Source organism: Scyliorhinus canicula, chromosome 1 (assembly GCF_902713615.1).
Source record: "Scyliorhinus canicula chromosome 1, sScyCan1.1, whole genome shotgun sequence".
In the NCBI taxonomy this organism is placed as follows: domain Eukaryota; kingdom Metazoa; phylum Chordata; class Chondrichthyes; order Carcharhiniformes; family Scyliorhinidae; genus Scyliorhinus; species Scyliorhinus canicula.
Window position 1 is genome coordinate 119,184,186 of NC_052146.1, and position 27,017 is coordinate 119,211,202.

General features: G+C 48.0%; 1 protein-coding gene across 3 annotated transcripts in view; it reads left to right on the forward strand.

The window, feature by feature from the left end:
* Positions 1-27,017, forward strand: part of LOC119966780 (arf-GAP with SH3 domain, ANK repeat and PH domain-containing protein 2-like) — a 173,167-nt gene that overhangs the window by 22,984 nt on the left and 123,166 nt on the right. For all 3 annotated transcript variants that reach the window (XM_038798766.1, XM_038798770.1, XM_038798761.1), the window contains exons 2-3: positions 1,971-2,043; positions 21,358-21,503. In XM_038798766.1, the coding sequence (XP_038654694.1) occupies positions 1,971-2,043; positions 21,358-21,503 (219 nt within the window). The remainder of the gene's footprint in view (positions 1-1,970; positions 2,044-21,357; positions 21,504-27,017) is intronic.

Sequence of the window (27,017 nt, forward strand, 5' to 3'; positions counted from 1 at the left end):
AGGCTGTTAGTTCTCGGGAACCGGGAGAATCCGGCGCAGACATAGTTAAATGAGCCACATGGCCTATTAAAGTATGTTAATCTGGATCTCGCCCTGATCACAAAGTCACGTGGGGTTCGGATAAATCTCGCGCGATGTCTCAGGCGATGCGAATCTCGTGAGAGGCCTCTTGCGAGATTCACCGGCCTTGGAGTTTGCACATTCTCCCCGTGTTTGCGTGGGTTTCACCCCCACAGCCCAAAGATGTGCAGGGTCGGTGGAACTTCAGTTCTGGTCACAGAAACATAGAGAATAGGAGCAGGAGGAGGCCATTTGGCCTATTCATTATTCAATATTCATTATAATCATGTCTGATCATCCAACTCGATAGCCTAATCCTGCTCCCCCCCCCCCCCCATATCCTTTGATCCCCTTCGCTGAATTGCTATATCCAATTGCTTCTTGAAAATATACACTGAATTGTCCTCAACTACTTTCTGTAAACCAAATTCCACCGCTCTCTGGGTGAAGACATTTCTTCTCATCTCTGCCCTAAATGTATCCTCGGACTGTGACTCCTGGCTTGGACACACCCACCATTGGGAACATCCTTCCTACATCTACCCTGTAAGGTCCTGTTAAAATTTTATACAGATCTGTGAGACTCCCCTCATTCTTCTGAACTCCAGCGAATATAATCCTAACTGACTCAATCTCTCCTCATACGTCAGTTCCGCCATTCCAGGAATCAGTCTGGTAAACTTTCGCTGCACCCCCTCTATAGCAAGAACATCCTTCCTCAGATAAGGAGGCCAAAACTGCACACAATATCCCAGGTGTGGCCTCACCAAGTCCCTGTATAATTTGCAGCAAGACATCCCTGCTCCTGTACTCAAATTCTTTCACTATGAAGGCCAACATTCAATTTGCCTTCTTTACCACCTGCTGCATCTGCATGCTTACCTTCATTGACTGGTATACGAGGACACCCAGCTCTTGTTGCTCTTTCCCCTCTCCCAATTTATGGCCATTGAGATAATAGTTTGCCTTCCCATTTTTGCTATCAAAGTGAATAACCTCACATTTATCCAAATTATTCTGCAGCAGCCATTCATTTGCCCACTCACTCAACCTGTCCAAATCACACTGAAGGATCTTTGCATCCTCCTCACAGCTCACCCTCCCAGCCAACTTGGTGTCAACTGCAAATTTGGAGATTTTACATTTTGTTCCCTATCTAAGTCATTAATATATATTGCGAATAGCCGGGGTCCCAGTACTGATCCCTGTGGTACTCCCACTAGTCACTGCCTGCCGCTTGGAAAAAGACCTGTTAATTCCTACTCTGTTTCCTATCTGCCAACCAGTTTTCTATCCAGCTCAAAACACTACCCCTAATCCTATGCGCTTTAATTTTACACGCTAATCTCTTATGTGGGACTTTATTGAAAGACTTCTGAAAGTTCAAATAAACCACATCCACAGGCCACCCCCCCCCCCCCCCCCTCCCCCCGCCCGCCATTAACCTTACTGGTTACAACCTCAAAGAATTTCAGTAGATTTGTCAAGATTTCCTCTTCATAAATCCATGCTGACTCTGTCCGATCCTGTTACAGTTTTCTCAGTGCTCTGCTATAAAGTCTTTGATAATGGATTCTGGACTGTAGCATGAATCCTGTGTCCACTTCTGGTTGCTGAAAGATAAGGGTGACATTTGAATCCTAGAGATGGTGCTAATTAAAGCTGCAAGGCAATTGTTTGATGAAGGTCTGGGGGGGGGGGGGGGGGTGCGGGGGGGATATTGAGCTTCTTTTGAGGGGTGATGTCTGGGTTAAATTTAGCCACAAATGTTGTATTTATGTTTGGCGTTGAGGTCTGTTGTTAGTGCAACATGGTTGAGCTGTATGTCTCTTCCTGTCTATTGCTGCCTCTCCTGAAAGTCTCTTGGGAAGCCAGTGACCTGATGGTTCTCTTTTTGTTTTGTCTTGTAGTCACTGGAAGCGGATCAAGCCATTTTACTGAGGATGAAGAAATTGATTAAGGCCATTCATTCCTCTGGACTCTGTAAGTCACAAATTAGAACTAGAGTGATAGGGTCTAAATCCAAACAAAGGAAACTACAAAGGTATGACGGGTGAATTGGCCACAATAGATTGGGGAACTTCATTAAAAGGCATGCCAGTTGATAGATTATGGTTAATATTTAAGGAATTAATGCATGCATTGCAACAATTATACATTCATTTCTGGTGCAAACTCACAACAGAAATGACGAACAAAATAAATTAAGGGTAGTATTAACTCCAAAGAGGAGTCGTATAAAGTTTCTGGAAAAAATAGCAAGCCTAAGGATGGGGAGCAGTTCTGTATTCAACAAAGGAGGACGAAGAGATCGATTAAGAGGGGGAAAATAGAGCACGAGAGTAAATTTTGCAAGTAGCATAAAAGTGGAATGCAAAAGCATCTACAAGTATATACAAATAAAAAGATTAATGAAGATGAGTGCAGATCTCTTCCAGTTCAAAACAGGAACATTTATAATGGGGAACACAGATATTGCAGCGCTATTAAACAAGCACTTTCGTTCTGTCTTCGCGGAAGAATACACAAATAACTTCCCAGAAATGCTAAGGAACTAACAGTCTAATAAGGAGGAATTGAAGGAAATTAGTGTTAGTAGGGTAATAATGCTGGAGAAATTAATGAAAGAAAAAAATAATGGAGAGAATATCTTTGAGATAAAGGATCAACCATGATCATATTGAATGATTGAGCAGGTTTGAGGTGCTGAATAGCCTCCTCCTGTTTCTGTGATCTGAACCAATCATGTTAATTAATTGAAATGGTATGACTGACTGAATGTGTACTGTACACTTGTCTGACAAACCAGGGATGGAAAGGGAGCAATGGTGAATTGTGCATGGTGGTTAATTGCTTGTGAAAGAGTTTCTAGTGTGAAAACATTTCAAAAGAAAGGGGAGAGTAAATTAAAGACATAGGGCACGATTTAATGGAAATGTTTCTGGATGCGGTTGGCAGGGGTGTTTCCCGGTTGTCGGCTGGGGTCCTCCAGAGGACGTCCACCGAGGGCATCAAAGGCCACAGGCAGCAACTGCCTCCACCTCTGTGCATCCTAAGGACACATCTAGCAGTGGACCATGAAAGATCAAGAAGATTGAGGATTACTGAGTGGGCCCTGGTGAGCTCACTATCTGTAGCTAGGGGGAATGGAAATGCCCAATATTCACTGTTAAAACATGTTACAGCTGATACATGTGAAGAAGCCTCTGTCACATTAATCTTCACAGCGGGCCTGCAACCCTGCCCACTGTTGCCCTCTGCTGCCCCACCCCCTGTCCTCCGCATAGATCAAACGCTTTCTATGCAAACCCTGTTCAGACGATGGGTGCGCTATCAGCAGAGTGATAGGAGTCAGACTTTGGCATGAACTGAGGAGCACCAGAGCTTACCTCACAGCGAGTGATCATCACTCTCCTGCCTTATATATTGACCCGCTGACAGTGTCGACACAGCCCCATCACCCTGGGGTGATATTACATAGACCCTGGGAGGATGGAACAGGACAGTTGGGGAGTGGCAGGGAGGGGAGTGCGGCGGGAGTAGGGAGGGGAATGCAGAGGGAGAAGGGAGGGGAATGCAGGGGGAGTAGGGAGGGGAATGTAAGGGGAGTAGGGAGGGGAATGCGGGGGGAGTAGGGAGTGGAATGCGGGGGGAGATAGGGACGGGAATGCAGGGGGGAATAGGGGGGATGCGTAGGGAGGGAATGCAGGGGGAGTAGGGAGGGGAATGCGGGGGTGGGAGGGTAGGGAGGGGAATGCGGGGGGAGGTAGGGAGGGGAATGCGGGGGGGAGTAGGGAGGGGAATGCGGGGGGAGTAGGGAGGGGAATGCGGGGGGAGTAGGGAGGGGAATGCAGGGGGAGGTGGAGGCAGGGCAATGCGGGGGGAGTAGGGAGGGGCAATGCAGGGGGAGAGTAGGGAGGGGAATGCAGGGGGGAGTAGGGAGGGGAATGCGGGGGGGGAGTAGGGAGGGCAATGCGGGGGGAGTAGGGAGGGGAATGCGGGGGGAGTAGGGAGGGGAATGCGGGGGGAGGGAGGGGAATGCGGGGGGAGTAGGGAGGGGAATGCGGGGAGGTGGAGGCAGGGCAATGCGGGGGGAGTAGGAGGGCAATGCGGGGGGGTAGGGAGGGGAATGCAGGGGGAGTAGGGAGGGGAATGCGGGGGGGAGTAGGGAGGCAATGCGGGGAGTAGGGAGGGGAATGCGGGGGGAGTAGGGAGGGGAATGCGGGGGGAGGAGGGAGGGGAATGCGGGGGGGAGTAGGGGGGAAGCGGGGGGAGTAGGGAGGGGAATGCGGGGGGAGTAGGGAGGGGAATGCGGGGGGGAGTAGGGAGGGAATGCGGGGGGGGAGTGGTAGGGGAATGCGGGGGGGGGTAGGAGGGGAAGCGGGGGGAGTAGGAGGGAATGTGGGGGGAGTAGGGAGGGAATGCGGGGGGAGTGGAGGGGAATGGGGGGGATCGGGAGGGAATGCGGGTGGGGAGGGAGGGAATGCGGGGGGGAGTAGGGAGGGGAATGCAGGGGGAGTAGGGAGGGTAATGCGGGGGGAGTAGGGAGGGGAATGCGGGGGGGGAGTAGGGGGGGGAATGCGGGGGGGGTGAGGGAGGGGAATGCGGGGGGGGGGAGGGAGGGGAATGCAGGGGGAGCATAGGGAGGGGAAGACTGCGGGGGTAGTTGAGGTAGGGGAATGCGGGGGGAGTAGGGAGGGGGGAATGCGGGGGGGGGAGGGAGGGAGGGGAATGCGGGGGGAGTAGGGAGGGAATGCAGGGGGGAGGGAGAGGGATGCAGGGGGAGTAGGGAGGGGAAGGCGGGGGGTATGTAGGGGGGATGCGGGGGAATGGGGGGGAGGTAAGCGGGGGGAGTAGGGGGGGGGGAATGCGGGGGGAGTAGGAGGGGAATGCGGGGGGGGAGAGGGGAATGGAGGCGGGGGTAGGGAGGGGATGGCGGGGGGAGTAGGGAGGGGAATGGGGGGGAGGGAGTAGGGAGGGGAATGCGGGGGGAGTAGGGAGGGGAATGTGGGGGGAGTAGGGAGGGGAATGTGGGGGGAGTAGGGAGGGGAATGTGGGGGGAGTAGGGAGGGGAATGTGGGGGGAGTAGGGAGGGGAATGTGGGGGGAGTAGGGAGGGGAATACAGGGGGGAGTAGGGAGGGGAATGCGGGGGGGAGTAGGGAGGGGAATGTGGGGGGGAGTAGGGAGAGGAATGCGGGGGGAGTAGGGAGGGGAATGCGGGGGGGGGGGAGGAGTAGGGAGGGGAATGCGGGGGGGGAGTAGGGAGGGGAATGCGGGGGGTAGGGAGGGAAATGCTGGGGAGTAGGGAGGGGAATGCGGGGAGGGGGGTAGGGAGGGGAATACAGGGAGTAGGGAGGGGAATGTAGGGGGGGAGGGAGAGGAATAGGGGGAAGGAGAGTATTGGGGAAGGAGGGGAATGAGGGAGTAGGGCAGGAGGTGAGCTGATGGTCAAAGCCTCGTCCTCTGAGAAGCAGGTGAGTCTGAGTGTCCCTCCGGTTCTCCAGCCATGCTTACCGTTGCCTGTCCTCCACCCTCCGGCTCCTCGTGCAGCTCCCTCCCAGGCTCATCCACCATCCCCTCCTGGTCCAGCTCCTCCTCCTCAGAATAGGCTGCATGTCCCTCCGCCTCCTCCTCCAGCATGTCACCCCGCTGCTGTGCCAGGTTGTGGAGGACTCAGCCGTCCACCACAAAGTGGAAGACCCTCTGTGGGATGTACTGGAATGCACAACTAGAGCGGTCCAAGCATCGCAACCACAATTTGAGTAGTCTGACTCACCGCTCAATGATAGCACGGGTGGCCACATGGGCCTCATTTTATCAGCTCTCTGCCTCAGTCTCCAGCCTCTGCACTGGCGTCATCAGCTAGGACTCCAGCCGGTACCCCTTATCCCCCAAGAGCCAAACCGGTATCCTAGGGTAGTCCTCAAAGATACCAGGGATCTCTGAGTGTCCCAGGATGTAGCTGTCATGCACACTCCCTGGGAATTGTGAACAGATGTGCATGATCCGGAGATGGTGGTCACGCATGAGTTGAACATTCAGGGAATGGAACCCTTTCCTGTTAATGAAGGATGTTTCCTGATGCCCGGGTGCATGTAAAGCGACGTGCGTGCCATGAATTACTCTCTGGACCTATAGCATCCCAGCGATGACGGAGAATCCTGCAGCGCAGGCATCTTGGTGGACTTGGCCCAGCTCAAAGTTTATACAGTCAGCTGCCCGGGCATATGGTGCATCCGTTACTTCATGGATGCACTTGTGGGCCGCAACTTGTGAAATGCCACACAAGTCTCTCCGGAATGAACCGGTTGTATAAAAGTCAGGGCTGCAGTGACCTTCACGGCCACTGGGAGTGGGTGTCATCCTCCTCCACTGGGTCCCAAGTCTGCGAGGATGTGGCACAGGTGGTGCACTGTCTCTTTGCTGAGACAGAGTCTCCTGCGGCGCATGCTGTTCGTCAACTGCTCAAAAGACCAATGACGCCTGTACACCGTGGGCCGTCGCTGGCCTCCACCTTTGGCTTCTTCCTCTGCTTGCTGGGCAGTAAAGTCTTCGGGGTTGCGGCGGCCCCCTGCTCATGGGATGGTGAATCCAGCCTGTGCCAATACTGCTGCCTTCTCCGGCATCTGGCCACATGGGCTTGCACAGGCATCGCGAGTGCATCCTCTGCGGGATCGAAACCACCATTCATTTTGGTCTCTATAAGGAACTGGAGAAGGAGACAGACTAACAATCAGTTAAAGTTTCCACCCCAGGATCCTCAAACTCCCCCAGCCTCCCTAACCCTTGCATGTCCAGCCTTCTCTCAGTGTGTCATCCACCGAGCCAGTTGTGCTGGAAAACCTCGCTCTGCACACTTTCCCCTCGGCCACAGCAGGAACCCCTAGATTCCTGACCTCTGCCAGGAACATTAGGGAGACAGTGTTCAGGTGCCCTCGCCTGATCCATATACTCACCCTTTGGTCGCGAGGATATCGCCAGAACGGAGGCCCAGCTCTTGAAAGTATGGATTGGGCAGCACGGTGCCCGCTCTTGAGTGTTTAATTGTTGGCTGTTGCCTCCAAGATGCTGACGCCTCTAGAGTTCACACAAAGTGTTCAGCCTTCAAATTTTGATTGAAATGTGAGGCAATAATCATCATTTGAGACATGGCACGTGTACCCACGAGTAGCCACTTGAGAATATTTTGTTTATTAATTAGTCAACAGTAACAAAGATTTGAAAATTATCTACGTAACATTCCACATATCACAATAACCATTAAACAAAAAGGAAATGTCACCGTTCCATATTGACACCAATACAAAGCTAGATTTTGTGTAGCACCCCTCGCAGGTTCCTCAACAGAAATGGAGGATAAGTTTGAGAATATGTTATCATGTCCTGAACTTTGTTGTAGAAATGATAGGTCCATCAATATGTTACTTGTTCCATGTATCAGTGCCATTCTCCATCCAGGAGTCACAGCTGTGCAGGTCCTTCACACTGCCCAATCTCACCGGAACCAAATCCTGACATCCACATATTCCTCCAGTGCTCATGGTGCAGTTGATCATCCTTAACTTCCTGTGTTTAACCCGTGGTGACATGCCGGTTCCATGCAGCACTCACCACACCAGCAACAAAAGCATTTCTTCAACAGCGTCATCAGGTGGTCCATTTGGATCAATGTCGAGCACCAGGTGCCGCAGCATCATTTTGCCTCAAACCGGATTGCCTTCTGGACCCAAACGTTCCCCTGAGCCCAGTGTTCCAGGACACAGGTATCTTAGAAATGATTGCCCTTCTTTCCGGCTATGGAAAAGGAAAGAAACAGCTACAGCCTCTAGGCATCTGCAGCCACCAGCAGGAGCAAGTTGGAAACACAACCTGCAGCTGTGAAGTGCTTTCACAACTAACAAGGCCAATTCCTTATTAGCAATAGCCTTCAGCTGTGAAACTTGAGGCTGCTCACAGTCAAAGGAAGTTAAAGTGACCTTCAGCATATTACCAAGAACAGGGCTCTTTCCTGGGGATTTTTGGTACGACAGACAGACAGCAGCTATAGTTGCCTCTGTTATGTGTCTCCATAATATTTAAAGATGGCTTGAAGGCCTCATAAACAAAAAGCCCCTCACTCTCCATCCCCAGGCCCAGATGCGACCCCTGACCTGGAATGCTTCAGCCCCTCGACCAAGCCTAACCCCCTGGGCGGTTCCCCAGCTCCTGCCAGTGCCCTTGAGCTACATACTGGAAAAATGGAACTGGCTACTCACCTCCTCAGTTCCCCGTCACAGCCATTGTGCCAACTTCACGTTTTTAAAAAGGAGTGCTAAACGATGCCCGAGTGATTTGTCACTGGGGAGCCGATTAATTTCCAGTAGGCTGTTACAGTTTACTTCAATCTCACTAATGAGATGGAAATTAATGCAAATTGGGGTTAATGATATGCTCGTTATATTTGGGTGTGACCCGGAACTCGACATCTGAGGCAGGTCGTGTTAATGGCAAATTCATTCGTGCTCGGCGCGAATCTCGATTTTGGCCTTTCCCACTATTTAACCGGTGTGCCTAAGTGCACGCTGTGCGCAACGCGGTAGTTAAATCACATCCTTTATGTTCCCTTTTTATCCACTGATTTGCCATTTATTAAGCAAGGCAGACAGTGAACTGTCCTAATGTATGAAATTCATTTGAAGGATAATCTCAAGGTGAATTTTGACCCAGCTAGCATTCCTTCCCCTTTCAGTTCCTGTGAACGTACATCTTACAACATTACCGTTAAGGCTTCAGCAGAACATTGCTTGAAGTTTCTTTATCTTTGTCTTTTAACTGCCAGCCCCCCTCTCCCCACCAAACCCATACTTGCATACTTTATGCTGGCTGTGGCTTAGAGAATGACTCTGTCCTCTGAGTCAGACGTATTCTCATTTCAGAGACCTGAGGGTCCAATCTATTCTGTGACACCCACAGTGTAGTGCTGAGGGAGGACTGCACTGTTGGCGATATTGTCGTTCTAACGCTCTCAGGTGGGTGCAAAAGGTCCTGTGGCACCATTTGAAGAAAAACAGGGAGTTCTATCTGGTGTCTTGCCAATATTTATTCCTCAAGCAACGTCACTAAAAAAAACAGATGATCTGATCATTATCACACTGCTGTTTGTAGAACCTTTCCGTGTACAAATTGTCTCCTGCATTTCCCACACTATGTGACAGTGACTATGCTTTTAAAGTGCTTTGTTGACTGTAAAACACACTGGGATTTCCTGAGGTGCCGAAAGATCATCTATAAATCCAATCTCTTGAATGGCAGCAGAAGTCACAAAGCCATAGAAATTTACAAGTATTGAAGGAGGCCATTTGGCCTGTTGGTTCTGTTTAAGCCATTCATTTTTCTCATAACCCTGAATCTTTCTCAGCTTCAATATTTAATCCACACTTTTTTTTTCTTTTTTTGTTTATAAGTTTAGCGTACCCAATTCATTTGTTCCAATTAAGGGGCAAATTAGAGTGGCCAATCCACCTACCCTGCACATCTTTGGATTGTGGGGGTGAGATCCACGCAAACACAGGGCGAATGTGCAAAGTCCACATGGACAGTGACCCAGAGCCAGGATCGAACCTGGGACCTTGGTGCCGTGAGGCAGCAGGGCTAACCCACTGTGCCACCGTGCTGCCCAATCCACACTTTCTATTGATGGATGCAATCCTCTCTTCCTCAGTATATAAAACAAGGAATACTCCAATTAGTTGTTTTCTTTTGGGAAAAAGCAATTACAAGCTGAACACAAAGCGTGAAGGAAAGAGGGAGCAGAAATCATCACTAAATGGGGGAGATGGTTGGGTAGGATAGAGCAATAATCAGAAGAAAATCTAGTAACTGATAAGTCAATTCCAACCCCACTTGATCCTGAGTCGCAGCACAAGTGAAATTAGATGTTATTTAAAAATACCTGAGGACCTTGCTAAGCCCAATAAAGTACAGTCACCAGGGGCTGGATTCTCCGACCCCCCCCCTGGGTCAGAGAATCGCCGGGGGCCCGGCGTGAATCCCACCCCCACCGTCTCCCAAAGTCTCCGGCACCGGATATTTGGCGGGGGCGGCAATCATGCGCGCCGGTTGGCGCCCCCCCCCCCCCCCCCCCCGGTGATTCTCCAGCCTGTGATGGGCCGAAGTCCCGCTGCTGTAATGCTGGTCCCGCCGGCGTGAATCAAACCACCTCCCTTACTGGCGGCGAGGGCGGGCTCCGGTGTCCTGGGGGGGAGGGGGGGGGGGGCGATCTGGACCCGGGGGTGACCCCACGGTGGCCTGGCCCGCGATTGGGGCCCACCGAACCACAGGCGGGCCTGAGCCGTGGAGGCACTCTTTTCCTTCCGCGTCGGCTATAGACTACACGATGGCCGACGTGGAAGTGGCCCCTCCCCTGCGCATGCATGGGGATGACATCAGCAGCCGCTAACGCTCCCGCGCATGCGTGGACTTCCGCCAGCTGGCAATGTCCCTTCGGCCCCGGCTGGCGTGGCGCCAAAGGCTTTCCACGCCAGCTGGCGGGATGGGAACCACTCCGGTGCGGGCCTAGCCCCTCAAGGTGAGGGCTTAGCCCCTAAAGGTGCGGAGAAATCCACACCTTTGGCGCGGCCCGATGCCGGAGTGGTTCACGCCACTCCATCCCGCCTGGACCCCCCGCCCCGCAGGGTAGGGGAGAATCCAGCCCCAGGTTTGTAAATTTAACACAAGTAACGTTTTATTATGTACAGTATTGTGATTAAACGGACAGAAAAATGTTACTGACTAATATCCTTTCCCCAACCCCCACCTTTCGAACTCTCTCCTACTCTCTCTACACACACACATACAGGCAAATAACACAGAGGGGAAAGGGTGAGTGAGAGGTAAAGAAAACATTAATAAAAATAAGGATTAAGGATCTTTGATGCACTGGGAAGGCTTCCAGTTATTGTCTTTCTGGAGTTCAAGTTTTTGTTTTGGTACTTCTTCCTTCTAGGCATGAGATGGTTTTCTCTGACAAGGTTGCCTCCTTTCTCTGTAGATTCAGAATTATTTCAAGTTTACAGCAAAGGTGTGCCAGCCGCCCACTGGTTTTAGAACAATAAAGCCATGCTTTCACTTCAAGAAGCAGGAGAGTCTGTTCCTTGTTCTTCCAAGGTCCAAACATTTCTGCCAAGCTCTCTCAGAAAGCATCATGCAGGAACCAATCATCAACTGTGGTCAGGCAGAACACTTGCCCTGGCGAACCCATTGGTTATTAGCTAACCAACCTTCCTCCAAAGGCGGTTCCTAAGATCCGCTTGGCGGCAAAGGGCCTGGTTTCACCTCTCCAAAATCCAAAACCTGGAGCACAATGTCCTGACTGGCAGACTGGTTCAGCTTGGGTCCGCTCCTTAAAGGCACATTCTGATTATGGGTCCATGGACCAAAAATAAGAAAGAAATTTGGAACAAAGGAATTAAACAGGACGGATACTTACAAAATATTATTCCCACAAAGGATTGGATGAATGGCATCTCATTGTTCAGATTTGACTGCCCTCAAGGATTAGTCGCATTGCTTGTTGGCTAAGGATCTTATGGGCAAGTGAAGTTTTGGATTTGGATTTGTTTGTTTATTGTCACGTGTACCGAGGTACACTTAAAAGTATTTTTCAGCGGGCAGATGGAACAGATCATTTAGTACATGAAATAAAATTAAAATAAAATACATAATAGGGCAACACAAGGTACACAATGTAAATACATAGACACCGGCATCGGGTGAAGCATACAGGAGTGTAGTATTAATCAAGAGATGGGCCTCAAGGGCCAGCTACATTATTAGAAGAGAATAATGTGAATTTGCAGGATTGGAGCTGAACTCAACATCACCACAAATTCTATGGGATGGGGGAGGCCGGAGTGGGGAGTGGGTGAAGAAGCAAATTGGTCTCTGGGTCATTTGTAATTTGTTTTAATGTGGTCTTTTCATTACATGGGTAATGCAAATTAATGGGACCATAGATTTGAACATTGTAGTTGGATTGTGGGGAGCCTATGAAATCCTTGCACTGTGTTGAACCACACAAGGGGCGAGTATAAGGATACATAGATACATGGAAGATAGGAGCAGGAGGAGGCCTTTTGCCCTTCAAGCCTGCTCCGCCATTCATCACGATCATGGCTGATCATCCAACTCAATAGCCTAATCCTGCTTTCTCCACATTGCCTTTGATCCCATTCTCCCTAAGTGCTATATCTAGCCGTCTCTTGAATATATTCAAATCATCAACTACTTCCTGTTGTAATGAATTCCACAGGCTCACTACTCTTTGTGCGAAGAAATGTCTCCTTATCTCTGTCCGAAATGAAATGTCTCCTTATCTCTGAATCCTCAGGCTGTGACCCCTGGTTCGGGATACACCCATTATTGGTAACATCTTCCCTGCATCTACCCTGTTTAGTCCTGTTAGAATGTTATAAGTCTCTATGAGATCCCCCCATTCTTCTGAACTCCAGCGAGAACAATCCCAACCTAGTCAATCTCTCCTCATATGACAGTCCCGCCATCCCTGGAATCAGTCTGGTAAACCTTCGCTGCACTCCCTCGAGAGCAAGAACATCCTTCCTCTGAGAAGGAGACCAAAACTGCACACAATACTCCAAGTGTGGCCTCACCAAGGCCCTGTACAATTGCAGCAACACATCCCTGCTTCCATACCGAGGGGCAGCACAAGTGGCTAGCACTGTGGCTTCACAGCGCCAGGGTCCCAGGTTCAATTCCCTGCTGGGTCACTGTCTGTGCGGAGTCTGCACGTTCTCCCCGTGTCTGCATGGGTTTCCTCCGGGTGCTCCGGTTTCCTCCCACAATCCAAAGATGTGCAGGTTCGGTGGATTGGCCATGATAAATTGTTCTTAGTGGCCAAAAAGGTTAGGAGGGGTTATTGGGTTACGGGGATAGGGTGGAAGTGAGCTCTTAAGTGGGTCGGTGCAGACTCGATGGGCCGAAAGGCCTCCTTCTGCACTGTATGTCCTATGCTCAACCTCTTGCAATGAAGGCTAACATACCATTAGCCTTCTTTACCGCCTGCTACACCTGCATGCTTACCTTCAGCGAATGGTGCACAAGGACACCCGGGTCCTGTTGCACACTCTCCTCTCCCAATTTACAACCATTCAGGTAGTAATCTGCCTTCCTGTTTTTGCTTCCAAAGTGAATAACCTCACACTTATCCAAATTATGTTGCATCTGCCATTGATTTGCCCACTCGTCCAAACTGTCCAGATCTTGCTGTAGGATCCCTGCATCCTCGTCACAATTCACCCTCCCACCTAATTTGGTATCAGCTGCAAACTTTGAGATGTCACATTTTGTTCCCTCATCCAAATCATTAACATATATATTGTGAATAGCTGGGGTCCCTGCACCAATCCCTGTGGTACCCCACTGGTTACTGCCTGCCAATTTGAAAAGGACCCATTAATCCCTACTCTTTGTTTCCTCTATGCCAACCAGTTTTCTATCGACTTCAATACATTTCCCCCAATCCCATGCGCTTTCATTTTGCACAATAATCTCTTATGTGGGAATTTGTCAAACACCTTCTGCAAGTCCAAATATACCACATTTCAAAGACAGATTGCCCTTGTCAACTGTACTGGTTACCTCTTCAAAGAATTTCAACAGATTTGTCCAGCATGATTTTCCCTTCATGCTGACTCTGACTGATCCTGCCACTGCTTTCTAAATGTTCCGCTATAAAGTCCTTGATAATGGATTCAAGCTTTTTCCCCACTATCGATGTTAGGCTTACTGGTCTATAATTCCCCGCTTTCTCTCTACCTCCCTTTTTGATTATCGGAATGATGTGAGTTACTCTCCAATCTGCAGGGACCGTTCCAGAGTCTATTGAATCCCGGAAGATGACCACCAATGCATCCATTGTTTCCAGAGCCACCTCCTTAAGCACTCTGGGATGCAGGATGGGTTGTGGCCATGGGAAACGACGTCTTCGGGCCTGTCTGATAGTTTAAAATTGCTGTGAATCCTTCTAATACTGTACATATTTATAAAGGAATGGGTGTGTGAAGAAAAGAGAACAAATCCAGTTATTAAACCATCCTCATCAAGGCCACAGCTTTTCTGCAGCTCAGAAAACCCTTGTACTCGAGAGATAAATTGGGAAAACCAAATGGTATTTAATCCTGGCCTCTTTCCTTGCACCAAGAACCATCGTTAAAGCCTATTAGCTTCATGGCAAGTTAGAGCCTTGAGCTAGTAGACTTTTCATTTCCACTTTGTGGAGATGTCGACTGCAGGAGAAATCATCTCACTAAAAGATTTGTCATGGCTGTACAATGGCCAGTGGCACAACAAAATAACTGAAGGAAGATTTACATTTGTACTCTGATTGCTACTATGATGTTGCACCTAGACCCATGCTGTTTCAATCGACTGTCCCCACATAGAGTCCTGGGCAACCTCCTGCAACCCGAGCACAAAATGCTAAAATGAATTTTGTCCGGCTTCTGAAAGGAGAAATATGCAAGCATGCTAGAAAATTACATTTGCATGTGAACTTGCCGAGATCACATCTGGGCTTCTGTGATCAATCCTGGATCTCGCACCTCGGGGAGAATATTTTGGCGATAAATGAAGATGCAGCACAGGTTCACCAGAATGATCGTGGTTTCAAAAGTTACATTTCAAAGACAGATTGCACAGGCTCGACTTTCATTCCTGTGACCATAGAAGACAGAGAGGTGACCAAACTGAGGTGGTTGAGATAATGAAACAAGTTGATTATGTTTTCCCATCTGCCCAATGGGTGGGGAAGTCCGGAGCAAAGAGGCATAACCTTAACCTTAAAATTAGAGTTGGGGCATTCAGACGTGGCCTCTGGAAACACCCGTGCACAAAGAGTAATGGAAATCTGGAAGGCTCTCGCCTCCCAAAGAATCAGGCTGGGAGTCAATTGAATACTTCTATAGTTTTCAAGCTGACACATAAGACTGCAAAAGCAAAGTTACAATGAACCCTTATAAAACAATGGTTCATCCTTAGCTGCAGCATTGTGTCAACGTCTGGAAGCATGTGAAAGTTTTAGAGATGGTATCGAAAAGGCTTGCGAGAATGGTTCCCGGGATATGAGACATCAGTTATGTTATTACGATCCCAGACAAGACCCAATAGGATACTGGACAGAAACCCTAATGTTTCTAATTTGTAAGACTGTGAGGAAAGGATACTTCGCTCCTGGAGTGATTCTATTCACAAATGGGAATTTGGTATATTAAAACAAACTTTATTATTAACACATTATTAATAACTTTAACCGTATACGTTCAAATGGCTTTCAATTACCAGTTAAACAATGCTTATCAATGCAATGACATAATAACCTGTCAGAGGATACAGCAGGATTTGGATCGTGTGGAGACTTGGGCGGAGAGATGGCAGATGGAGTTTAATCCGGACAAATGTGAGGTAATGCAATTTGGAAGGTCTAATGCAGTTAGGGAATATACAGTAAATGGTAGAACCCTCAAGAGTGTTGACAGTCATAGAGATCTAGGTGTACAGGTCCACAGGTCACTGAAAGGGGCATCACAGGTGGAGAAGGTAGTCAAGAAGGCATACGGCATGCTTGCCTTCCTTGGCCGGGGCATTGAGTATAAGAATTGGTAGGTCATTTTGGAGCTGTATGGAACCTTAGTTAAGCCACACTTGGAGTATAGTGTTTAATTCTGGTCGCCATACTACCAGAAGGATGAGGTGGCTTTAGAGAGGGTGCAGAAGAGATTTACCAGGATGTTGCCTGATATGGAGGGCATTAGCTATGAGGAGTGGTTGAATAAACTCGATTTGTTCTCAACGGAATGGCGGAGGTTGAGGGGCGACCTGATAGAGGTCTACAAAATTATGAGGGGCTTAGACAGAGTGGATAGTCAGAGGCTTTTCCCCAAGGTGTAGTGGTCAATTACTAGGGGGCAAAGGTTTAAGGTGCGAGGGGCAAGGTTTAGAGGAGATGTACGAGGCAAGTTTTTTACACAGAGGGTAGTGGATGCCTGGAACTCGCTGCTGGAGGAGGTGGTGGAAGCAGGGACGATAGTGACATTTAAGCGGCATCTTGACAAATACATGAATAGGATGGGAATAAAACATAGAATATAGAACATAGAACAGAACAGCATAGAACATAGATCAAGCTATCCCACTCCCTGGTGTGCTCCATGTGCCTATCCAATAACCGCTTGAAAGGTCCTCAAGTGTCCGACTTCAGTCCATTCCACACTCTAATCACTCTCTGAGTAAAAAACCTACCCTGGACATCCCTCCTATATCTCCCACACCGAACCTTATAGTTATGCCTCCTTATAACAGCTACATCGACCTGAGGAAATAGTCTCTGAACGTCCACTCTATCTATCCCCCTCATCATCTTACAAACCTCTATTAAGTCGCCTCTCATCCTCCTTCGCTCCAATGAGAAAAGCCCTAGCTCTCTCAACCTTTCCTCATAAGACCTACCCTCCAATCCAGGCAGTGTCCTGGTAAATCTCCTTTGCACCTTTTCCAATGCTTCCACATCCTTCCGATAATGAAGTGGCCAGAACTGTACACAATACTCCAAATGTGATCTCAACCAGGGTCCTGTACAGTTGCAGCATAATCGTACGGCTCTTAAACTCATAAATGTTAATAAATGCTAACACACTATAGGCCTTCTTCATGGCTCTATCCACTTGAGTGGCACCCTTCAGAGAACTGTGGACATGAACCCCAAGATCTCTCTGTTCCTCCACATTCCTCAGAACCCTGCCGTTGACTCTGTAATCCACATCCGAATCACCTCGCACTTATCAGTGTTAAACTCCATCTGCCATTTTTCGGCCCAGCTCTGCATCCTATCAGTGTCTCTTTGCAGCCTACAACAGCCCTCCACCTCATCCACTACTCCACCAATCTTGGTGTCATCAGCAAATTTACTGACCCACCTTTCAGCCCCCTCCTCCAAGTCATTTATAAAAATCACAAATTGCAGAGGACCCAGCACTGATCCCTGTGGTACACCACTGGTAACTGGTCTCCAGTCTGAAAATTTTCCATCCACCACCACCCTCTGTCTTCTATGTGATAGCCAGTTACTTACCCAATTGGGTAAATTTCCCTCTATCCCACACCTCCTTACTTTCTTCATGAGTCGTATAAGAACATAAGAACATAAGAACTAGGAGCAGGAGTAGGCCATCTGGCCCCTCGAGCCTGCTCCGCCATTCAATGAGATCATGGCTGATCTTTTGTGGACTCAGCTCCACTTTCCGGCCCGAACACCATAACCCTTAATCCCTTTATTCTTCAAAAAACTATCTATCTTTACCTTAAAAACATGTAATGAAGGAAGTATAGAGGGATACGGACCCAGGAAGTGTAGAAGATTTTAGTTTAGACAGGCAGCATGGCCGGCACAGGCTTGGAAGGCCGAAGGGCCTGTTCCTGTGCTGTACTTTTCTTTGTTCTTGGTAACCCTTAACTGCTATCTTTATTTCCACTCAAACAATACCCATCTCAAACTAAAATCCATTATTAAATGGAGTGAGCAGACACAGGAATACTTGCTGGAAAGAGATGTCTTGGATAATCTACTTTGAGAAATTGATCCTACAAGAAACAGCTTGCAGAATCTTGCTTTTTCAGAAACCTCTGTTCACTTTTTTTTACATAGAATTTACAGTGCAGAAGGAGGCCATTCGGCCCATCGAGATGGTACCGGCTCCTGGAAAGAGCACCCTACCCAAGGTTAACACCTCCACCCTATCCCCATAACCCAGTAACCTCACCCAACACTAAGGGCAATTTATCATGGTCAATCCACCTAACCTGCACATCTTTGGACTGTGGGAGGAAACCGGAGCACCCGGAGGAAACCCACGGGGAGGATGTGCAGACTCCGCACAGACAGTGACCCAAGCCGGAATCGAACCTGGGACCCTGGAGCTGTGAAGCGATTGTGCTATCCACAATGCTACCATGCTGCCCCTTCCCAGACAAAAATCCCCTACCATACTTCCCAGACAAAAATCTTTTTACCTAAACCGCTGGATTTTGTTTGATCTCGTGAGGCATAACGAGCATCGTAAATCTCGGGAAAGGCCTCTCGTGAGATTTACCAGCCTTGTTGCGTCTGCGTCGGGCGTGATGAGGCCGTTAGATCGCATCCAATGTCTCTAATTATCTACTCCCTATGGAACCTTCTTAATATAAACAATTCCATTACCCCAAACATTTACGATGCTTTAATTGCACGTTTGGCTAGGAACCACATGGCTTTGTTTCAAACCAGGATGTTTAAAAAATATGACTGCAGCAGTCACATATTATCCCAGGCTTTTTGCCGTTTTTGCACCAACTACAATATATCGGAATTTCTGCATTCATCACAATGTGGATCGATTGGTGAAGCCGGGTTGTTCTCCTTAAAGAAGAGAAGGTGGAGTGGTTATTTGATAGGTGTTCAAATCCTGAAAGGGCAAGGCAGACTAGATGGGCAGAAGCTGTTCCCATTGACTGGCGAATGACAAACTGGAGGACACCGATTTAAGGTAATGACAGCATCACAAGAAAATCTTTTCCTGTGGCGACTGGTTAGGATCTGGAATGCACTGCCTGAGAGTGTGGTGGAGGCAGATTCAATTGTGGCTTCCAAAAGGGAATTGGATAGAGTTCTGAAGAGGAGACGAATTTCAGGGGTATAGGGAAAGGGGCAGGGAGCGGGACTATTAGAGTTGATCTTGCCAAGTGCTGGAATACAATGGCTGAATTGCCTCCTTCAGTGCTGTAATTATTCTGTGATCCCATGATTCTGTAAAATTGCTAGGTTTTTGTCAGACAATGGCATTAAATTTTCAGAATCCAGTCCAGTTGATGGAATTAAGGTACAGATTAGCAATGATCTAATTGAATAGATCCAGTGTGAGGAACTGAATGACCTCCTATTTTTCTTGTGGATCTGCCAAGGCCAGTGATGGTGAAGGCCTGCTCAAATTGGGGTCTGCTGTGGCTAATTGCAGCAAACCTCAGCTTGGATGAGTCTGCTGTCTTTTTTTAATAATATTTTTCTTGGCATTTTCAGTTTTAAATACACTGCATTTCGTGTTTGTTATTGTACAGTACATAAGATTGTCTTGTACCTATTTACAATTTGTCACCGTTTGTCTCGGCGCTATCCTCCTTCCCCACATCCACCCCCCAGCCTTCCCCTTGATACCCTCCCTGCTCGCTCAGGGGTGTGCCCTCTCTACTTCGGCTCTTCCCCTCCCCCCCCCTTCTTTCCTGTGAGTTTCTGTTGCGTCTGCCTTGTTTGGGGGGGGGGGGGGGGGGGGGGGGTGGAGAAAACGTTGTCCGCCCCTCCCTCTGTGTTGTTCCTTTCATTCCCCTCAATTTCCCTCCTCTCTTCTCCCCCTCCCCCCCCCCCCCGCCCCGCCCCCTGGGTTGCATATTCCTGTCATTCCTTTTTTGGTTTTTAATTTTCTTCTCTGCTAGTTACTGTTGGCCTCGAACAGATCTCGGAACAGGCCGACAAATTTCCCCCATGCTTTAAGGAAGCCTACTTCTGACCCTTGGATGGTGTATTTGATCTTCTCCAAGTGGAGAAATTCTAGCCAGTCTGCAGCTGTGGGTGGTGCGGCTGATCGCCAGCTGAGCAGGATTCTCCGAGACGCAATTAGGGAAGCGTAAACTAGGGCATCGGCCCTCTTCCCCACATATATATACCTCTGGCTTCTCTGATACCCCGAAGATCGCCACCTTTGGGCATGTCTCCACCCTCACCACCACAACCTTGGACATCGCCTCGGAGAAGGCTGTCCAGAACTCAGCAAGTTTGGGGCTAGCCCAAAACATGTGGATGTGGTTGGCCGGGCCGCTCTGGCATCGTTCACATTTGCCTCCTGTTCATTCGAGTTCTGGTCAGGTGCGCTCGGTGCACCACTTTGAACTGTATGAGGCTGAGCCTTGCGCAGGAGGAGGTGGAGTTGGCTCTGCTCAGTGCTTTGCTCCACAGTCCCCAACCCACTTATTTTTTTTAAACTCCCCTGCTCTTCCTTGAAACAGGGCCATAAGATCTTTTTTTTAAATTTAGAGTACCCAATTCATTTTTTCCAATTGAGGAACAATTTAGTGTGGCCAATCCACCTAGCCTGCACATATTTGGGTTGTGGGGGCGAGACCCACGGAAACACGGGGAGAATGTGCAAATTCCACACGGACAGTGACCCAGAGCCGAGATCGAACCTTGGACCTCAGCGCCATGAGGCAGCAGGGCTAACCACTGTACCACCATGCTGCCCCCCAACCTACTTCTGTCCCCAGTTTGTCTCCCCATTTCGAGTCTGCTGCCTTGAGAGTTGATACCATTAGCCCATAGTTTATCCCAATATAAAGCACAATGTGAGCGAATCTTGCATATATCAAGCACCTTGCTTAAAAACATCTCACACCGCTTATACAATGAATTCTTGGTGTTGCTTTCATTATTTTGCCGCCAAATGTTACTGATAATTGGATGTTTTTTGCTGACTTTCATTGGCCACAGCAATGGGATATTTACCCCTTCAATTGTTCCATCAGTTTATTTACATTCACACAATCCACCAAGACAGGAAGGTAAAACTTTGAATTCACATCTTAATCAAAGGACAGCTCTTGCTTGGAACTGCATTTGAATATCTACCTAGGCTATGAACTCCAGCATCTGGAGTGGGGGTTGAATCCACAACCTTCTGACTGCAAGGCAAGGGTGCTACAAGATAATACACATGGCGTTGTTTTCAAGTGACTTTGGTCATATCCCAAGCAGGTTGGGAGTATTATGGTACACAGCAAGGGTATGCAGATCGTGATGCAGAGCGAGGCCAGCAGTACGGGGTCAGTTCCCGTACCGCTGAGGTTATTCATGAAGGCGCACCTTTTCGGTCTTGCCCCTCGCCTGAGATGTGGTGATCCTCAGGTTAAATCACCACCAGTCAGCTCTTCCTGTCAAACGGGAAAGCAGCCAATAGTTATCTGGGACTATGGAGACTTTAGTTTCAGAGCTGTTGGCATTGTCGAGCATAAGACTTACTTTTAATTAAGGTTTTTTGAAGTTTATTATTGACATTAAAATGTTTAATTTTTGGTGAAACTCTTCCTTGGTCTCGGGAGCATACTTGGAATCCTCCTGAAACTGCTATTCAACCAGGGACATTAGCATAAGCGAGGTTTGCTCTCCTGTGAACCAATTTCTAATGCAAAGTCTCTATTTTCTTTTCTCTTCTTCTGGTGTCCAGCTCATGTGGAGAATAAAGAGCAATACATTGAAGTTCTGGAGAGCTTCGGGAACCACCACCTATCCCAAAACAAGAACGAGTTGTCCATGGGTTTCCTGAACCTTGGTGTGTTTACGCGTGAAGTAACCGCACTCTTTAAAAACCTGGTAAGTTTGCTCAGCTCGCCAAAGTTTGAATGCTGTTAGCATCAGGTTTTCAATGGATGAAGAGGAAGTAAGCTATGAGGAGGATTTGAAGAGCTTGCAAAGTGATAAGTAATTAATTGGTCAAGAAGGCGGTGAAAGAGTATAATGCATGAAATTATTCTTTGGTAGAAAGAATGGAAAGGCAGAATAACCTCTAAAATATGTTGGGGGGTTCCTTGTGTACAAATCCTTGTGTACATGAAGTTACAACAAGCAATTAGGAAGGCAAATGGTATTGCAAGTGGGGTGAATCACAAGGGTAAGGTCAACTTACTGCAATTATACAGGGCTCTGGTGAGATAACAATGGTTTGCATCTCAATACATAAGGCATGATTTATTTTCCTTAAGAAGGATTCAGTGAGATTCATCAGATTGATTCTTGCAACACTTGAATATATCTCAAGTACCCTCCATTGATCTTAACCACAATGTTTAGAAATACTTCTGTTATGATTGACAGCTCCTCAGCACTTCAAAGCAGCTGAGTGGTTTCATTTCTTCTTTCCTAAAGAAGAAAGCACCTACCATTGTTGAAGTGGTTAAGCCCTCACCCATCCATCCCTCTTGTGCAACAGAAAATTGATAGAATGGCTCTTAAATTTAGAAGACTGGATGGTGATCTCTTTGAAACATATAGACTGGGATTCTCCATTCCCGAACGGACAGGGAGTAGAACGTCGACAAAAAAATGGGATCGCGACAGTTGGCAGACCCTTCCCTGGTCTCCACTCTGTAGCAGGCTACTCCCCCCCCCCCGCTGGTGGGAACAAGCAAAGTGCTGAATTGTATGCACCAGCATGCACTATACGGGCTAGAAGCTTGATTCTCCACACCTCCGCCCTCGTCCCTCCCCCCGCATGTTGCTCCCACCCCACAGCAGGAACTCCACCAGACAGGCTTTGGTGTAAGCATGGTCAAGCACAGCCCTCGTGTTGCAGATGGCCAAGAGCAGCCTCGCGTAATGGACCCTGAGTGGGGTCAAGCATGGCATCCCATTGCTAATGTGCCCCTCTGCCGCTTTAAGGCTGCAGAAGGGGGTTCAGGGGGATGGATGGGTGAGGGCTGTGGGTGAGGGCTTAACCAGTTCAACAATGGTAGGTGCTTTCTTCTTTAGAAAAGAAGAAATGAAACCACTCAGCTGCTTTGAAGTGTGAAGGGAAATATAAATAAACAAATTCCCTAACAGCTGTATCTGAACCATTAAGCTGTCAATCCAGGCTAGTGAAGGGTACGGCTCAGTAAAATTGAATGGAGGCTTAGCATTTCAAAGGATCTCTGGGGATTTGAAGACTTTTCAGGTGTTGAGGACTGTCTAGGAAGTTTCTGGCCATTCAAAAAGCTGCCGTTTCAAAGGCATAGGGCTGAAGGAGGAAATGTTAGGAAAGGGGAAGTGTTCCTGCACTGAATCTTCATTGAACTGCTCATCAACTGTCAGGCAGTGCAGTTCAGGGTGTGGAGGACACTTCAGAGTTTAAAAGTCTGATCAGAATGATGTTGTTGAACAGAGGGTTGCCTGAGATCACCATGCCAAAGGCAAATATCAGGCCGCTGAGGGCTGGAAGGGGCTGTCAAGACAAGAGGCCCTCATCCAGGGAACATAGAATATAGAACATAGAATTTACAATGCAGAAGGAGGCCAGTCGCCCCTTTGAGTCTGCACTAGCTCTTGGAAAGAGCACCCCACTTAAGTCCATCTCTGCTAGCAACCCCACCCAACCCTTTTGGCCACTAAGGGCAATTTTGCATGGCCAATCCACCTAACCTGCACGTCTTTGGACTATGGGAGGAAACTGGAGCTCCCGGAGGAAACCACACAGACACGGGGAGAATGTGCAGACTCAGTACAGACAGTGACCCAAGCCGGGAATCAAACCTGGGACCGTGGAGCTGTGAAATGACAGTGCTAACCACTATGCTACCATGCTGCCCATGAAGAGTTCAACCCTCACCCATAGTCCAAGCCCACCAAACCTGCAGGTCCTTTGGGGAACCCTCCTTTGCAGCCTGACAGGAGCTGAGGGGTACATTAGCAATGATATGACCCCCTTAACAACCCTCTGCGTCCATCACACCAGGCTAGGGTGTTACTGCCAGAATGTCAGTGCCATGTTGCCAGAGGACAGTGCATAATTGGCAATGCCAGAGGGAAGGGACTGAAAGGGGGGTTGCTGAAGTGGGTAGTGGCTGAAGGTAGGAGGTAGAGGGGGCCTGGGAGAGTTCAGGGAGTTGAGTGGGGAGTTAGGTCACCCTCACGTGTGTGTCGTGTTGGGGGGAGGGTGTTACCCACTATTCCTGTGGTGGGGGAGGATGCCCCTTCTTGATGAGGGTTTGGGTGCTACTCTTGTCAGTGGAGAGGGGGGTCGACATTTGCACTGCCGGGGGGCCCTGCGACTGGACTTTGGCATTGGGGTGTCCGTGCCGAAGGTGTGATGGAAATCTGACACATTTGCTGCTCTGCATATATTTGCGTGTCAAAGTACTGAGGGTCACATCTGGTCATCACTCCTCCTGCCACCGGGGACCAGTCCTGATTCTCTGCTGGCGGGAGCACTTTGACTCCAGAACAGAGAATCCTGCCCATAACTTCTGAGGGCTTGGTAAGGTAGATACTGAGAGGCTGTGCCCCAGTTGGGCGGTCTAGAACTAAGGGTCATAGTCTCAAGATAAGGAGTACATTCAAGATTGAGATCAATAGATTTTTTGGTACTAAGGGAATCGAGGGATTTGGGGATAGGACTGATTTAGATGTACAGCCATGATCTTATTGAATGGCGGAGAAGGCTAGGTGGGCCGTATGGACTATTGGTGTACCTATTTCTTATGCTTTTGTAAGTCTCTGGAACATTGAATTCAGGAATTATAGGTTTGAACCTTCTGTTTACCTTGGCCCTCAGGGGCTAGACACAGGCTCCATCATTCAAGCACAGTGAAGTTAGATCAGTCAACAGATCAACATAATCCAACACAGATTAATTAAACCATTGAACATTACAGCGACCCTCCCTATTCTTCCTACCAAATTGCATTGTCTTGCACTTGTACATTTTGTCCTCTCCTTGCTAATTAAGTAGAAAAAGATATTCCCTTATTAAAACTTCTTATCTTGTATGTTTCCTTCTAAATCAATCTTGGCATTTCCTGTGCCAGTGAATAGTCTCTCCTTGCGTTTAAAGTGCGTTGTTCTTGGTGTCATCTTACTTGATCTTGCCCAGTTTCCGTCTCCAATTGTGCAGTTACCATTAGTTTAACCACTGCCGTTAAAAATAGGCTGCATTTTAACCCTGATGCATCCAGCTAAGGCACGGTGTGGACATTGCAATTCACCGGGCCTGCCACATCAAAGGTATATATTCTTAAAGCACAATAATGTCCTTCACGTGAGGAAAAAGAAAATGAGTCTTGTTTTCCATATTTACAAAGAAAAGTTGTATTGTACTGTATTGTTTAAAACACAGGTTGTGGTTGCTACAGCAACAGGCTTATATTTCCCTTTCATTGGAATGGTCTCCTGGAAATGTCAAGAGTGTAGATTTCTCACAACATTTTTTAACCCACATTTGTCCCTTGTATTGGGGCTCTTAATTATCCAGTAAAGAAAGAACTTGCGGGGCAGCACGGTGGCACAGTGGGTTAGCCCTGCTGCCTCACGGCGCCGAGGTCCCAGGTTCGATCCCGGCTCTGGGTCATTCTCCGTGTGGAGTTTGCATATTCTCCCCGTGTTTGCGTGGGTTTCGCCCCCACAGCCCAAAGATGTGCAAGGTAGGTGGATTGGCCACGCTAAATTGCCCCTTAATTGGGTACTCTTTTAAAAAAAACATTTTAATTAAAAAAAGAAAGAACTTGCACTCGTTGCATCTTCTAACATCTTGGCAAGTCTCACAGCACCAATGGAATACTTTAAAAATGTGGTCGCTGTTGTAATGCAGGAAACATGGCAATTGTAATTGCACATAACAAGGCTTCATAAGCAGGAATGTGATTATGGGCAGATTATCTGTTTCTTTTAATGATGTTGTTTGAGGGATAAGATTATTAGAACAAAACTGCATTTATTCTAGTTAGAAACAGGCTTACAAATGACTTATATTGTTAACTTACCAGCTCCGTCTTGCAGACTGGTTTCCAAATATCAATGTTGATACATCGCTTATTGCGGTTATGGGATGTTCTGTAACTTACTGTACTTGAGATGATACTTCATTATAATGGAAGGAGAACCACCATAGAAGATATTTTGTAACACTTTCTTCCTTTCTTCTCCTTTTTGGATAGCTGACCACATTTGGCTGAGGAGAGGAGAAATCTTGCTGTTCAGCAACACCAGGCTGGAAAGTTGTCTCTGCTGAGAACAGATTCAGTTTGCAGTAAAAACTTGATCTTGAGCAGGACATCTGACCTTGTAACCCCGCCATTGCCAAGACTGCCCACGTCTGGCTTTGTAATTTCACGTGTTTTCCTTAGTCCACCTGCTGCTCATAAATCTCACCCAAGCTTCCCTTACCTCCAGACTTGACTATTCTACTCACTGCTCTCTTGACCAGCCCCCTGTGGCAATATGTATATTGTATGGCAAATGAAGGGTTAACAATTTAATGTGAATGCATCCAACCACTAGATGGTGATCAAGAGCACACATGTGGATCATGTGATACCCTTGATTCTGGAATTAGGTGATTAGGTGTGATAGAGAGTAGTCATGTTTTCAGAAGCTCTGTAGATAAAATAATAATAGTCTTAGTGTATTTTGTAATATTTATATCTTGAATAATTCAAATCTATTTATTTGTAGTGTTAATAAATTAACTTTGAGGGCAGCACGGTGGCGCAGTGGGTTAGCCCTGCTGCCTCACGGCGCCGAGGTCCCAGGTTCGATCCCGGCTCTGGGTCACTGTCCATGTCAAGTTTGCACATTCTCCCCGTGTTTGCGTGGGTTTTGCCCCCACAACCCAAAAATGTGCAGGGTAGGTGGATTGGCCACGCTAAATTGCCCCTTCATTGGAAAAAAATAATCGGGTACTCTAAATTTAAAAAAAAAAGGAAAAAATAAATAAATAAATTAGCTTGGTTCAAAACACAGCTTGATGTTCTTGTGTGACACTACACTTCGAAGCCATCCTCATCCACAAAGCAAAGAACATCACGCCTCCCACATTGCATCCTCTGTAAACTTGAACTTATCCAAAGCCCTAACTTGCGCCAAGTCCTGTTCATTTATCAGTCTGTGCTTACTGACCTACAGTGGCTTGTAGACCAGCAACAATTTTAAAAAAGTTCTCATCCTTGTTTCCAATCCCGCCCTGGCCTCGGTTGAACTCTCCCCTGGACGTACCCTGTCCAAAATCTCTCCACTCATCTAATTCGGGAATCTTGTGAATCCCAGATGTTCATCACCCAGTTATTGACAAATGAGCCTTCAGCTGCCAAGGTCTTAAATTCTGGAATTCCCTCCTTAAACCTTTCTGCATCTCTACCT